This window comes from Mercenaria mercenaria, chromosome 11 (assembly GCF_021730395.1).
Source record: "Mercenaria mercenaria strain notata chromosome 11, MADL_Memer_1, whole genome shotgun sequence".
NCBI classification, from domain to species: domain Eukaryota; kingdom Metazoa; phylum Mollusca; class Bivalvia; order Venerida; family Veneridae; genus Mercenaria; species Mercenaria mercenaria.
The window spans coordinates 24,663,587-24,679,676 of NC_069371.1; the positions used below are offsets into that span (position 1 = coordinate 24,663,587).

A 16,090-nucleotide genomic window follows, 5' to 3' on the forward strand; every position below is an offset into this window, starting at 1 on the left:
CAATGGTTCACTTTAAAAATCCGTTTAATATGTAAATCTTCTCATATTTTTATGAGTATTAAGTAGAGTTAGCGCAATTAACAAAAATGAATATTGATATTATACTAATAAATCAATTTGATAAGAACTTATAAATGACGCTACGCATAATATCAGAGTGGTCAGTAACAGACGGGTCAGAGATCATTTTCGTTATACCCGGTACAATACGCGCATTATAATTTCACGGCGCAGCTAAATGCCGGTAGGAATGTTGAGAATGACATAAGAGAGAGAGAGAGAGAGAGAGAGAGAGAGAGAGATTTGAAGTGTGTTATATCACGGGTACTAAACAGTGCCTGCGGCACCGCCTGTGCCGATGAGGAATGAAGGCACTTCGCTTCCGATACCGCAGGCATTTCGCCAATGTTGACAATTCTAGCGAGATAGGTGAGTGATTTTTTTCGTTTTTGTCATTTTGTTACTGCATGTAGCATTTTTTAAAAAATCGGGGAATGTAGCGGGGTGTAGAAGTACCTCATGAACATAAGTTGGAAATGAAACGTGATTTTTTTTTTCACATCAGTGACTGTTTAGACTCCGCTGACCCAAACCATATCGTCTCTGCCTTTGTAAAACATATTTATAAATGATATGTGATCTGCAAAAACATAAAATGTGTCCAGAAAATTCCGAATTTGAACGTTATGCCTATTTTGAAAATGTGCCGCAGGCATTTTGACGGTGCCGCAGCCCCTTGGAGGTGCCGCAGGTACTTCTTAAAATATCAGGGGCATAAATCTGGCCCAAAACTAACCAAATCTCGAATAACTCGCATTCGTGCGATTATATATCATATTCACAAACATTTTCAATACATGCGATGAGTTATCAATAAAAATGTTAAGCAAATTATACCTGATAATGTAGTGTCAGCACCCTCAGTAAATGCATTTAATTCGCGTTTAAATAAACATTGGGTGGGACTTTCCATAAAATGTAAGGCTAGTTGCTATCAATGATGTTGTGACATTGTGATGACTATAAGTTTATAAGAATATAACGGTGTGAAGAATGCATCATGTATACGGAAGTTGCTACTGACGAAGAATTTAGGAGAACGCAAAGAAAAGAGCAGTCAGAAACGATATGTTAAATGGATTTAATCACATGTGGCCTCTACAACAGTATGAACAGCAATTAGCTTATATTCGCAAGTAATCTTAAACTCTACACCATTGCTTTAGTCAATTGAAGCAAACTGTATTTCCCAAACATTATGCTTCTTATGATTATCATTATAAAAAAAAAGATAATGAACATGAATTTCAGAAATGCAGACATCTTTTCTCAAAATAAATTATGAATAACAAGAGACAATAATAAGTTGACAGGTATAACCATGTTGTCTTGGCGTGCTGTCTTACTCATAAACTTATTGTCAAAACTTTTATAACAAGACCCACAAGACAGCAAAACCTTGACTATTCGAATTCGGGAATATAACATTTAATATTAAAATATCTATAAAGTTTCAATCGGTATCTGTGGAATTTTATGCTATAACATAGATTTATAAACCTTGAGAAATGTGATAGGTTTCAATTCAATATTTGCATTAGTTTGAAATAGTTACTTGTTTGCAAAACACAAACAACAAAGAAGTGTTCCCTATGTTTCGCACAGGGGACAGACATAATACCAAGCCGGGCTACCCGGATCACGCGACAGGTACACTGAGTTGCGCCTTGATGTTTCAATCGGGCTATTTAACATGTCCCAAAAATGTACCGAATTCATGCGCGTGCAACTAGCCCGACTGAAACGAATGAAAATTGATATTGGGGTACAGGACAAAAAAGGAGTAAATAATCGAGCCCATCTAGAAATATACTTGTCTTACGTTTCATTTTGTATGACTACATCTATCTTTTCAACAAAACTGCTTTTCAGTGGAACAACTTAGAAAAACGCAAGGAAAGTAGATAAGTGACTTATACGATTGTGCTCCTCTAAAAAAAGAAAACAAGAATACGCACGCATACACACACAGACAGAAATCCATTTTGCTATCAATATATTGATATTGAAAATGTTTGTGAATATGTTATATATAATCGCACGAATGCAAGTTATTCGAGATTTGGTAAGTTTTGGGCGAAATCTAGAACCCCCAAATCTATGCCCCGATACTTTAAGAAGTGCCTGCGTCACCTCCAAGGGGCTGCGGCACCGTCGAAATGCCTGCGGCACATTTTCAAAATAGGCATAACGTTCAAATTCGAAATTTTCTGGACACATTTTATGTTTTTGCAGATCACATATCATTTATAAATATGTTTTACAAAGGCAGAGACGATATGGTTTGGGTCAGCGGAAAGAAATGAGTCTGAACAGTCACTGATATGAAAAAAATCACGTTTCATTCCTAACTTATTTGTCCTTACATTTCTAGGAAATTGATTATTTCCCACAAACTTTAGCATGGATATGTTCATGAGGTACTTCTACACCCCGTTACATTCCCCGATTTTTTAAAAAAATGCTACATGCAGTAACAAAATGACAAAACTGAAAAAAATCACTCACCGATCTCGTTTGATTTGTCAACATTAGCGGAATGCCTGCGGTACCGGAAGCGAAGTGCCTTCATTTCTCATCGGCACAGGCGGTGCCACGCAGGCACTGTTTAGTACCCGTGTATATGCTCATACCATTATTATCGGTGTTAGCGTATTGTTTTGAAATTTAAATGAACGTATTCTGCTCTGTCTCAAACCATAATTATTTATTACATTTCCGGGAAAATATCCGATTTCCCAAAATGATACTACAAATATTTACAGACTGAAACTTTTAATACAGATATAAAACGAATTTCAAGCAATTTATATAAAAATAAAAGATAATTGTGAAAAAACATGGGATATAAGATATTTTAAAATCTTTAATAATTTGTTTAATATTAGATTTTACATCGCGACATTAAGTCATTGAGACATCAATTAAAATATCACATACGTTGAAAGTATCAAAAGGAATTTCAGCTACATAGCTCAGAGATTGGTCACATATCCTTTAGGACACCGGGTACATTTTTATGCAATCTCGCCAGGCATATGTATGTTTTTGACAACATAGAAAATGACGTCACTCGACCTTCCGGAAGTAAAGAAAATGAAAGTAGACATGCTAAACTTGAAAACAAAAGTCCCCTAGTCAGGAGTCACGCGCAGGGGTCACCCCGTCAAAATGTATGCGCGTGGACTTTAGCTACGGAATCGTGAAAGGGCCATCAGACGCTAACACGTTTTATTACGTTACAGGTGCGGAAAGGATATACAAAATGAAAAAAGTAATTGTCTGATAACAACGGTGTGACTAAAATGACACTAAATAAGAAACAACTTAAAATTAAACTGCGAAATTGCCGTTGACTCACAAAAAAGCAGAGGTTTTGTAAGATATGTCATGTTCCAATATAATATCGATACTGACATACAGTAACAATATATTTTCAAAAACATTACCTGATGGAACAATGCACACACGTATGGTAAAGGAATGATACAGCCCAATCAGGCCGCATTCATTAAATTATATACCAATTTTGATAAATTTGTTGTATGATACAACGTAAACTGATTAAACATCTCAAAAATATTTACTGACTGAAATTTCCATGGAAATTAAACTTTAAATGATTATCGGCGATGGATTGTTATTGCAGTGGAGCAATACGACAAGGTAGGGGACTTATGGAGTTTATTTATTAAGAAAATGTCGATCAACATTATATATCATATCATATAATATAATACAAAACGTGTAATCTGGCTACAAAACAGACATAACACATTTTGTGTTTTTAGCACACCTGAGCACGAAGTGCTCAAAGGTGAGCTTTAGTGATCACCCTGTGTCCGTCGTCCGTCCGTCCGTCGTCAACAATTTGACTGTTAACACTCTAGAGGTCACATTTTTGGCCCAATCTGAATGAAACTTAGTCAGAATGTTACCCTTAATAAAATCTTGGACGAGTTTGATATTGGGTCATCTGGGGTCAAAAACTAGGTCACCAGGTCAAATCAAAGGAAAAGCTTGTTAACACTCTAGAGGTCACATTTTTGGCCCAACCTTAATGAAGCTTGGTCAGAATGTTACCCTCAATAAAATCTTGGACGAGTTTGATATTAGGTTATCTGGGGTCAAAAACTAGGTCACCAGGTCAAATCAGAGGAAAAGCTTGTTAACACTGTAGAGGCCGCATTTATGACTGTATCTTCATGAAACTTGGTCAGAATGTTAATACTGATGATCTTAAGGTCTAGTTTGAATCTAGGTCATGTAGGATCAAAAACTAGGTCACCGGGTCAAATCAAAGGAAAAGCTAGTTTACACTGTAGAGGCCACATTTATGACGTATCTTAATGAAACTTGGTCAGAATGTTAATATTAATGATCTTACGGTCCAGTTTGAATCTAGGTCATGTAGGATCAAAAACTAGGTCACCCGGTCAAATCAAAGGAAAAGTTAGTTTACACTGTAGAGGCCACATGTATGACCGTATCTTAATGAAACTTGGTCAGTATGTTAATCTTGATGATCTATAGCTCAAGTTCAAATCTGGGTTAGGTGGGGTCAAAAACTAGGTCACCAGATCAAATCAAAGGAAAAGCTTGTTAATACTCTAGAGACCAAATTTATGACTGTATCTTCATGAAGCTTAGTCAAAATGTTAAACTTGATGATCTTTAGGACAAGTTTGAATCTTGGTTATGTCGGGTCAAAAACTAGGTCACCAGGTCAAATCAAAGGAAAAGTTAGTTAACACTGTAGAGGCCTCATTTATCACCATATCTTAATGAAACTTGGTCAGAATATTAATCTTGATGACCTTTAGGTCAAGTTTAAATCTGGGTCAGGCGGGGTCAAAAACTAGGTCACTAGATTATATCCAAGGAAAAGCTTGTTAAGACTCTACAGGCCACATTTATGATGTATCTTCATGAAACTTGGTCAGAATGTTAATATTGATGATCTTAAGGTCTAGTTTGAATCTAGGTCATTTAGGATAAAAAACTAGGTCACCCGGTCAAATCAAAGGAAAACTTAGTTTACACTGTAGAGGCCACATGTATGACCGTATCTTAATGAAGCTTGGTCAGAATGTTAATCTTGATGATCTATTGTTTAAGTTCAAATCCGGGTTAGGTGGGATCAAAACTAGGTCACCAGGTCAAATCAAAGGAAAAGCTTGTTAACACTCTAGAGGCCAAATTTGTGACTGTATCTTCAAGAAACTTAGTCAAAATGTTAAACTTGATGAGCTTTAGGACAAGTTTGAATCTGGGTCATGTCGGGTCAAAAACTAGGTCACCATGTCAAATCAAAGGAAAAGTTAGTTAACATTGTAGAGGCCACATTTATCACCATAGCTTAATGAAACTTGTGCAGTATATTAATCTTGATGATCTTTAGGTCAAGTTTAAATCTGGGCCAGTGGGGTCAAAAACTAGGTCACCAGGTCATATCAAAGGAAAAGCTTGTTAACACTCTAGAGGCCACATTTATGACTATGTCTTCATGAAACTTAGTCAGAATGTTAAACTTGATGATCTTTAGGTCAGGTTCGAATCTGGGTCATGTCGGGTCAAAAACTAGGTCTCGGGGTCAAATCAAAGGAATAGCTAGTTAACACTTTAGAGGCCACATTTATGACAATATCTTAATGAAACTTGGTCAGAATGTTAATCTTGATGATCTTTAGGTCAATAGGTCAGGTGAGTGATACAGGGCCTTCATGGCCCTCTTGTTACAAAATTGATTCACGTATGAAATAGAAATGTCAGGTACATCAAGCTCGCGCCAACAGACGCATATTTACGTATTTTTAGCTTTTTCGTTTTGTAAAGTTGTAAAGATATCACCGGAATGTTGTTTACTTGCTTGCCCTGAACAATTAATCCATGTGTTAAAATGTACCTTGTAAGAAGTTTTACTTTGTTTGTAAAAACGTGATGCAGTGTTTGAGAAACAAGAAACATTTTCACGGAATCAGAAAGGATGCAACTGCGTTAAGGTTTTGGCAAGGCACGATAACTTAAATGTTATGTTGATTTAGTGTGAGATGTTTACATATTTTCACTGTCCGATTTAATTAAGTACTATTATTAAACATGTTCTAATTCCTATTAGACATAACTACACAATGTCATATTCCTAGTAGACATAAAGTACACAATTTCATGTCCCTAGTAGACACAAACTACACAATGACATGTTCCTATTAGACATTAACTGAAAAAAAAACCATGTTCCTAGTAGACATAAACTTCACAATGTCATATTCCTAGTAGACCTAAACTATACAATGTCATTTTCGTAGTAGACATAAACTGCGTCTTGTCATGTTCCTAGTACATATAATCTGCACAATGTCATGTTCCTAGTAGATATAAACTGCACAATATCATATTCCTAGTAGACATAATCTACACAATGTCATATTCCTAGTAGACATAAAATACGGAATGCCATGTTCCTAGTAGACATAAACTATGCAATGTCATGTTCCTAGTAGACATAAACTTCACAATGCCATGTTCCTAGTAGACATAAACTACACAATGCCATATTTCTAGTAGACATAAACTATGCAATGCCATGTTTCTAGTAGACGTAAACTGCACAATGTCATACGAAGATTCAACTTCTTTACACTTGTCGGAACATAGATATATCATAATGTTTTTAACTTAATTCCAAGTAATTTTTGACCGCTCTAGACTTCTAATTTAATGATACACACTTCGTGGTACAGGCTACTCCGTTTGGACATGAATTTTGCTTTTTCAATTTTACATTGAAATGATTTGTCTTTTAAAAAATAGTATTTCGCGGTTCAATTTAACTATGAAATCCACACAGAAATAAACCAATAAGTGTTACTGATTTCACAGTACATTCACATAAAAGGTTGATTACAAACTTAAATTTGGTATTTTTATGAAGATAAAGAAAACACTCAGGATCGAGGAACTCGGTGACATTACATTTTAGTTTGTAATCTATTTTAGGATAATCATTTTTGTTCTGACTGATAACCTAAAAATGGTGCCAATAAGACCTGTTAGCAAGTCACTTCAGGTAGTATCTTCTTGGTATTTGATAGGCTTTATGAGTTTACTTAAGGATTATTTTGTTAATGCTTCAATCCTTTAATTTGTGTATTTAATGGTAATGGTCTTCGTTTGTAGGCGGTTTCTATAAGAAAGTTTGAGATCTCTCGCGTTCAATTTAATTAAATGCCTTCACATATGGTCCGCTCTCATGAGCATTGCAACATATCCGAATATTGCCTTACTACGCTTTGTAAATTAAAAACGTTTTAAACATCGATCTGAAATAAAAAAAAACATATCTGTATTTGCTCGTTTGACAAATATTTAATGTCATTTAGACGGTGGAAAGGTTCTTTTTACGTAGGAAGTGTCAAGCTTTGATTTTAATGTGTGTAGAAACTCATCTGATCAGCAAGCGCTCATTAGTGGGCTGTTATGTTTATCGGTCGTTCGTCTGTCCGTCGTACGTGAACAATTGTACAGCTAAAACGTCATGACACATAATACAGAATATATACGAACAAAAGGTCTAAATTTAATTTTACACTGATTCAGCTTTAATTATGATTTTGACAGAAGTACCATTTCAGAACCTAGTCATAAATTACCTAACGTATGTACATGTACTGCATATATTGACAGGATATGGGTCACACTTCACCTGGACAAGCCGGCCATGTGAAATAGGCAAAGCGGCAAATGATATATTTTCGCGATATAAAGTCTGGTAAACATTTACAAATATGGGGTAAATACTAGTAAAGGTAAACACATACCGCAAAAAATAGTTTGCTAACTTATCAATAGAATAACATAACAACTGGAAATATATTTTTTGAGTTGCAGCTCACGTGGCACAAGTTTTCGTGGTGGAAGTCTATGGGAAAATCACAAATTCGTTGCCATTTTTTGCGAATAGAAAATTTCTACAATGTAGATTTTAATGAAACTTCTCACACTTGTAAATATTCGTGTGTAATGTGGTGAAATAAAATATATAGATCCGTATGCTTGTTTATGAGATTAATGCCTAGGATTAAATCATCGATGTGGGTTCGAGCCTCATTCGGGGCGTTGAATTCTTCATGTGAGGAAGCAATCCAGCTGGCTTACGGAAGGTCGGTGGTTCTACCCAGGTGCCCGCTCGTGATGAAATAATGCATGGAGGGGCACCTGGGGTCTTCCTCCACCATTAAAGCTGGGAAGTAGCCATATGATCTATCATGTGTCAGTGCGACGTTAAATCCAACAACAACAAAAAAAAAATAATAAAGATATCGGCACATATCACGTTATTTTGAGTTATTTAACATGTCAAACTTTTAAACGATTTTTATGCCCCCGAAGGGAGGCATATTAGTTTTCAACTGTCCGTCCGTTCGTTCGTTCGTCACAACGTTAACTTTTTGCATGAAGACACTTTACTCGCGAACTACTGCACCCAGGACCTTCAAACTTCACATGCTGATAGTACTTACTGAGTATACCACCCCTACTTACTTTAGGGTCACCAGGTCAAAGGTCAATGTCACAGGGGCCAACGTTAATTTTTTGCATAAAGGCCTTTTACTCGCGAACCACTGCACCCAGGACCTTTAAACTTCACATGCTGATAGTACTTATTGAGTACACCACCTCTACTGACTTTGGGGTCACCAGGTCAAAGGTCAAGGTCACCAGGTCAAAGGTCAAGGTGCTGCGGGGGCATTTGTCACCATTGGTGACAGCTCTTGTTTTTCATTTAGAAACAAAGTAACGTTGCCGCTCACGTGTTGATATTGATTCATAAAATGATTTTCGTTTTGTATGCCGGAGTCCGGACTTTATTTTACGTTTTCCTGATAAATGACGTAATACTGTTACTGTTGGGTTGTTTAAATTGCAGAAACTGTCCTAAAGTACAGCCATATATTCAAAATTAGTAACTGACCACACAAGCATTCTTGTATTTTTGTATTTTAATGATCGTTTGTTAGCCGCAAGTATAGCAAATTTTTCGGCCAAAGGAAATCTTAAAAGTGTTTTCATGTGTGATAACAGAACAATTTCTGATGTAGATAAAAATGTAAAGATTTTACAATTAGTCACTCCCTTTGCCAGTGTTAAAGTTACCTTTGGGATAGCACGATTCTAGCTAGTGAAATCTAAAAATATCATTTGTATATTAATAAGACTATTCACTATAGATCTAAAAGGATAACTTGACATGCGTGCATGTTACAGAATAATATAAATGGGCGAATATATCAGAGGCTCCGAACTTAATGTACTATCTCCCCAGCGCATTATCCATTATCGAATAAGATTAACCCTTTCTTAGATTTTTTTCCAAGTAGAAGTAAAAGTCAGATTAACATCTTATACCTGTAACAATAACTCGGTTACTTTCGACAGCTGTACGTTACACAGAGAATGTTTATATGTTTCCCGTTATAGGCAGAATACCGCCTATAAAATGCCAAATACGGATACGCTAATCCTTAAATACATAAACTTAAGGATAGTGGTATGAATGGAAGAAATGATAAAGTCCAGAATGGTACACATTAGGCTATATCATTCAGTGCATACTCATTGACTTAATTTTGATGATAAAAGGCTAGTATGTTAAAAACGTGACAATCAGTTTTTATGGCAAATTTAAAATATTGGTCTTAATATTTTCACTGGAATAGGAAAGTGAAAAAAACAACAAAAGTTGAATTATTCTGGCTATAGATGTTTTCAGTTGTAATTGTGATACTAATTGAAGTAGTTTAAAATATACTTTCTACATTGTTTAGATTAATTAAGAAGCCATTAGACGACTTCACAAGTAGTCATGATATATACTCCAACATTAGCAAACCTATCGGCTCCGGCAGCCAAATTATGCATCCTAACGGCATCAAAAGCATTTTACAACTGAATTTCATCTATTCTTCCCCCATTGTCTGAATAAATAAGTATCGAAGAGTGGTGCAGTTGTCATCAAACTAAATATAAGAGTGTCAGATAAATTATGAGATAAGCAGGTGGTTTCAGATTTGCGTCAAAATGATCTTTTGTTGGAGCATAGTTCGTAAAAAAATCGCAGGTGCTAATGTCACACATTTCAAATTATCAATAATGTATATCGTAGAAAAATTGTCACAAAAACGTTTAGTAACATGCCATTTGTTATAGATATATCAGATAGAATACAAAAACGTATCGTTACATGCTGAGATTAGCCATTACCACGTACAAAGTGTTCATTGATATATGAGTATTATTGAAACTTTTTCATAAGTCCTTTTGACAAACCTTCTGTCAATAATTTAATATAGTCAAATATAACTTTAACGGTATTTATAAAGAGGGCTGATTTTAGATAAGATTTTGTCCTTGATAATATATATATTTAGATCTTTAAAGATACAGATAATGGTTGCTGTTAATAGATATTAAGCTGGGGAACAAATAACGATAATAGTCTTGAATGAAAAAATAAACTTCGTTAACTCATATTTCAATTGAATATGAAATAAATTGTCTGTAAATAATCTTGAAATAACAAGAATGCTACTTTAAATTCAGTTGGCCATTTTCTATTTAGAAACACGTAAAATATAACAATTGCGGTCTATATTTGCCAGTTATATATTTGCATGTTAAGAATGTAGACCTTGACAAATTTTGTTACACATGTTTTATATAAGAATGGTAATGGCAGATTTATTTGACAGTTTACAGATAGAATTGAACTTGTTAATGAGCAATTAGCAAATTATGACATGCCTTTATATAATGTGCAGTCATCATTAATATTGGGAGTTGGGTTGCATCACTCTATGAAAGTAAGCCTTAAAGAACAAATACATTTATTTATTTATTTATTTATTTGGTTTTACGGCACACCAACACAGTATAGGTTATATGGCGCCAAACAGGACTACAACTTTTGGTTCCACATCTCATTTACATCGAAATAAAAACATGAGGTATGGAAAGAACAAATACAAGATCCTTTCATTGCATATACACTTTTCAAATTCTTCGAATTCAATTCGAAACGAAATTATAGCCCATTTAACTGAAACCGCTGCATTTAATGCCCTGCAAATAATTTCGAATAGCATAAAACGAATAACAAAAATATATATTTTAATACCTTATATGTATTGTTGAACATCACAATTTTACGTTTGAACATGAGAAGAGTTATAACTAATATTACAACGTTCGGCCAGCCATAAACCAGGTTCATGTGAGAAGCATCCGGTAATTTTTACAGTAACATTTGAACAAGATAGATTAATACATTTGTAACTTAAAACAATTTGATATTAATTTTCATGTCATCAGACACGTAGTACATTTAATATAATATATGTTAAAAGTCAAGGCAAAGGGAGTTTGTCATGTAAATATAAAAGAATATGTATATAACATATCATGAAGAAGAAGAAAAAAAAGTCTACATTCCAAGAAAATATATAACAGTCTGCAATAAATGTCACACTGAATTTTGATGTATCATCTAAAAGTGTGATAAATGGGTTCAAATTGGTACCGTGAGCAAATGTCAATTTAAAAATATCATACAGATGTGGAAATTTCGCCTCATTGTAGAAAAATGACTATCGTTGTATCTTCGAAATCAAAATATATAAAACCACTTGCCCCTCACCAATGAGGACCCGAAACCTCGCTTGGGTAGTACCAGGGACATCTGGGGTCTTCCTTCAACATCAAACGCTGGAAAAATCGCCATTTGACGTTAGTTCTTTCCTTGTGACTCTAAAGATACAAAAACAAAACATAATACGAAGTAAAACAATTAGACAAGAAAGAATAGACAAAACATAAAGGAATACAGTGTACAATTCATGAATGAGCTGCCAGAAGTCCCAAGGGGGTCTATACCCATATAAACACACAAGAATGACCATTCATTCCTACGGTACTACTTACTACAGCAACATGAGGGTCCTTTGCTGTAAATACAAGGAAATCATACAATAAATCTTCGATTACCGACTTTAAAATAGAAAGATAGAACAGTCAGAAAGACCTGATAACGTTAAATTTTAATACAGTTCCTGATTTTAATTTAATTTATTATAATAAAACTTTTTTTGCGTATCGTTTCGATTCAGTTTTGATCCTTATCAAGAAAAAGAAATTTTATCTAATATTTTTTTTTATTTACATCTTGACTGCCGATTTTCTAAAGATAATTTTTTGTTAATGGCGTCCACTCGTACGTTTAATCCCGCGGAAAGTGTCGTCCTTGATATCATTACAACGATGATGTTTGTATACGAAAATTCGATAAAATACATGTTCTTATCAATAAAATTAATGTTTCTCTAACGATCAGAATGAATTGAATTTTTCAGACAATTAACCCGTGTCTCTAAGGAAACTGAAGTATTTTATATTTACTTCGACAGTTAATGTTAGGGTAGTCAACACATACCTTTCGGTATTTGATGAAACAGAAAGTGTTACAGTTTTGACAAGTGGTCGCTTTTAGTTATAAAATCCCCATGGGGGCATAGTACGGTGCCCCTAAAGTGACATGTTACGCACTTTTTTTCCACTTAGATAATGTGAGACTTTTTTTATTTCGTTTAAACGAAATCATTTCATTTCGTTTAAACGAAATCATTTCGTTTTAAGTTATTTCGTAAAAACGGAAATCATTTCGTTTAAACGAATTAGTTATTTCGTTTAAACGAAATAACTAATTCGTTAAAACGAAATGATTTCGTTTAAACGAAATAGTTAACGAAATCATTTCGTTTAAACGAAATAAAAAAAGTATCACATTACCTAAGTGGAAAAAAGTGCGTAACATGTCACTTTAGGGGCACCGTAGCATAGACAGATAACGAGGGCATCTAATCAACAAAATATACATTCTTCTTTTTTTATTGACATGGCTCCCCGAAATGTATGATATAAGACGATGGTTTTCTATTTATCACTTAGAATACAATCAGACGAATTAATATAGCCTGTTTAAATTGGTAAAGTGTAATCTTTAACCAAATGTCACAAGTCCATTATGCCTTTATATAAAGTACAAGACATCATGATACGTATCACTCCTTCGTGACTGTATATATCGTGATAACATTTGCAATATCTATTACGCTAGCTATATCCATTCCTCTTGTATATCTCAGCTGAATGAAATGGTTAATTGGCGATTGATTTATCGCAGTTATGTGTGTATTTAATGCGCTCTTTGCGACTCTGGAGAGCTTTTAAGATAGCACAAAAAACACATTTTTGTGAATGGAAAAATCTCACGCGTGGGAAGCATTTAGACGTAAAAGAAGCACACGCGATTAAAACAGACTTGCGATTGGTCAACTGGTTTACAGCGTCGCTATTTTAGAGTGAATTTATGAATGTGAAACATTCCGTCTCGGTTCATGGAGACAGGGAAATTAATGTTTATGTAAATGCGAAGAGTCTTATGGAAATGTGAAGAAAAAGGTTACAAATAGCCATTGAAGATAAGACATTCATTAGGGAGTGGTATACGAAAAGAGAATTTCCATGACTTGATACCAGTAAAACGGAGAGTTTTAAATGGAATTTCTTCGAGTCGTCCTGAGATTATTAGCAACCGGTCTCGTATTGGGATTCTCTGTAACTCAGAATCATATAGCGGATAGCTATAATATCCGATAGATATACTTAATCATTTAATATATCGTTGCAGGGCCGCAGTGACCAGTAGATCTTGCTACACGCTATTGGACGGATGGACATTGGTTAGCGTTGTAAAGCCTCTGGGCGCCCGCAGAAACAGTTGTTTGCAAAACTGATTTTGATAAATTCGCGGAACTGTATTTATGCATTTCGACATTTGAATTCAAATAAGACGTTTGATGAATCAAGAATGGAAAGATTGTTTGCATGACTGAGATAAGAATTAACTGGAAAAGGTTACGCATTATTTTATGCACGGTGACCTATATTGCAAAGATCACGCTATAACTTTTAATACTATCACATTTGCAAAGCACGTTAAAAATGGATGTTGTGTAACTACTGTTTATGTAACGTTTATAAGGACACATTACTAGTTAACTGTTTAAAACAGTTGTGACTTAAATACGATGTAAATAAATACTGTCGAAAACTAACGGCGTGTTTATACATTTTACAAGGATGTCGCGGTTAGTTTTAATTTGGTTTATATTTATAGTGCTACATTCTTACTGCAATAGATATTCGCTAGCGCAGGACATCTCGCAAATTCAGCCTACTATTGAGAAAGAGAGACAAATAGTTCGGATAAGGAACAAAATTTTAAAAGAATTAGTGAACAATGGAGCAAAAATATCGCGATCTGAAGCGACAAATCGTATAGAACAGATTAGAGAACAAGAAACTGTTGCGAAAGAGGAGATTAAAACAGACTTGAAAAATGATATTAAAATCGGACCGGTTCCGCAAGGCACGTCAAAAGTGATGGTAACACTTGGCGAACCAGTGTGTAAGTATTTTGTTCCTTTCTCGTTCAATGTCATTTTAAATTGCAGTAGTTTCCAATATGTTTATTTTAAATTGCTTTGTATGAGAGTTTGGTATATATTTTATTATGTTCTAATGTCTATTTAAAATGTATGTCACCTCTACAAAACTAAAGAAAAATTGGTGAATATATGTATGTTGTAAACATTGAATGGTTGACTTAAAATATTTTTCCCTATTTTTTTATAGTTATCATTTGAATTCTAACGCATTAAGCTTGGTAAATTATAGTTTCTAAGCTATCAAGTGACTAGCAAAATATTGCTGTATGTCTTATAGACCTGCCAAATTTATGATCGTTATTTCGTCACAAATTCACATTTGGTTAAAGTTTTAACACCAGGACCGTCTTTAATTACCTTGTGTCTACCAAATATGGATTTAACAAAACTGTATCAAAATCAAGTAGAATACATATTGCTACAGAGAGATTTTACTAATCTGAGGTTGTATACCATCTCTTTTACGCTGCTACTTTAAAAAAATGATATGGCATTTTTTGTAAGTGACACTTTGATTCAGTCAAAAGCTACCCTTGATTTCATACAATTTTTAAGAAGTAAAATTTATACAAGAATTGAAAGAATCAGTGTGTGTGTTCATAGAAACCAAAACAAGTGCTAACTTATAATCGTGGTGTATAAAGTTTATTAAATATGTTCGCTCCCTTTAAGCATGCATCAGATTTCACGTAACGAATATACCAATCTTTGCGCGAATGTCAGTTTATTTATTAAAATCAACATATGTGCGCATCATTGCCACAACTGTTTCCAAAAAGTGATTTTTTTCTTATCTTTTTTTCTGGAAGATTATGCAACCGTTGTTTTGGCGACAAGTCATGCAATTTTCCGTAGTGTCAAAGTACAAATGCATCGTCACATTAATTATTCCTTACAAATACGCATTAAGCTAGCGCCGATCTACAGATTGCGGGGTCGTGAGTTCAATCCTCGGGCGGGCCGTATGTTCTCCTTGACGATTTGATAAAAAAAAACAAAAACATTGTATCTGAAATCATTCGTCCTCAACCTCTGATTCATGTGGGGAAGTTGGCATTTACTTACTGAGAACAAGTTTGTACTGGAACAGAATCCAGAAACACTGTTAGGTTAACTGCCAGCCGTTACATAACTGAAGTACTGTTGAAAAAACGGGTTAAACGCAAAACAAACAGAAGTTTATAGTAGAGCAAAATTCGTGCTGAATTAAGATACAAGTTCATTCATATATTTTGTAAATTAACTACGCCTCAAGGACACCTTTGTGAAATTAAACAATGTGATTATACATTGACAACGTATTTTATCAAGTAGACACGTTTTTTCTATAGACCTTTTAACCTCTTCAATTGTCGTATATTACGTCATACACATTAAACACATATTTAACCAATCGATTGGACAAATACATTCTTTTCTTTTTTCATTATAATACAGATACTTGTCCTTTATACGTAAAATGTAGG

At 34.4% G+C, this 16,090-nt stretch overlaps 1 protein-coding gene across 2 annotated transcripts in view; it reads left to right on the forward strand.

Annotated features, from left to right (window-relative positions):
• Positions 1–16,090, forward strand: part of LOC123531949 (uncharacterized) — a 60,788-nt gene that overhangs the window by 23,440 nt on the left and 21,258 nt on the right. The window contains exon 2 of one of the 2 annotated variants that reach the window (XM_053518743.1): positions 13,805–14,584. In XM_053518743.1, the coding sequence (XP_053374718.1) occupies positions 14,257–14,584 (328 nt within the window). In that variant the 5' untranslated portion in view covers positions 13,805–14,256. Of the gene's footprint in view, positions 1–13,295; positions 14,585–16,090 lie in introns of those variants that run through there. The other variant, XM_045313258.2, reaches the window with a different exon arrangement.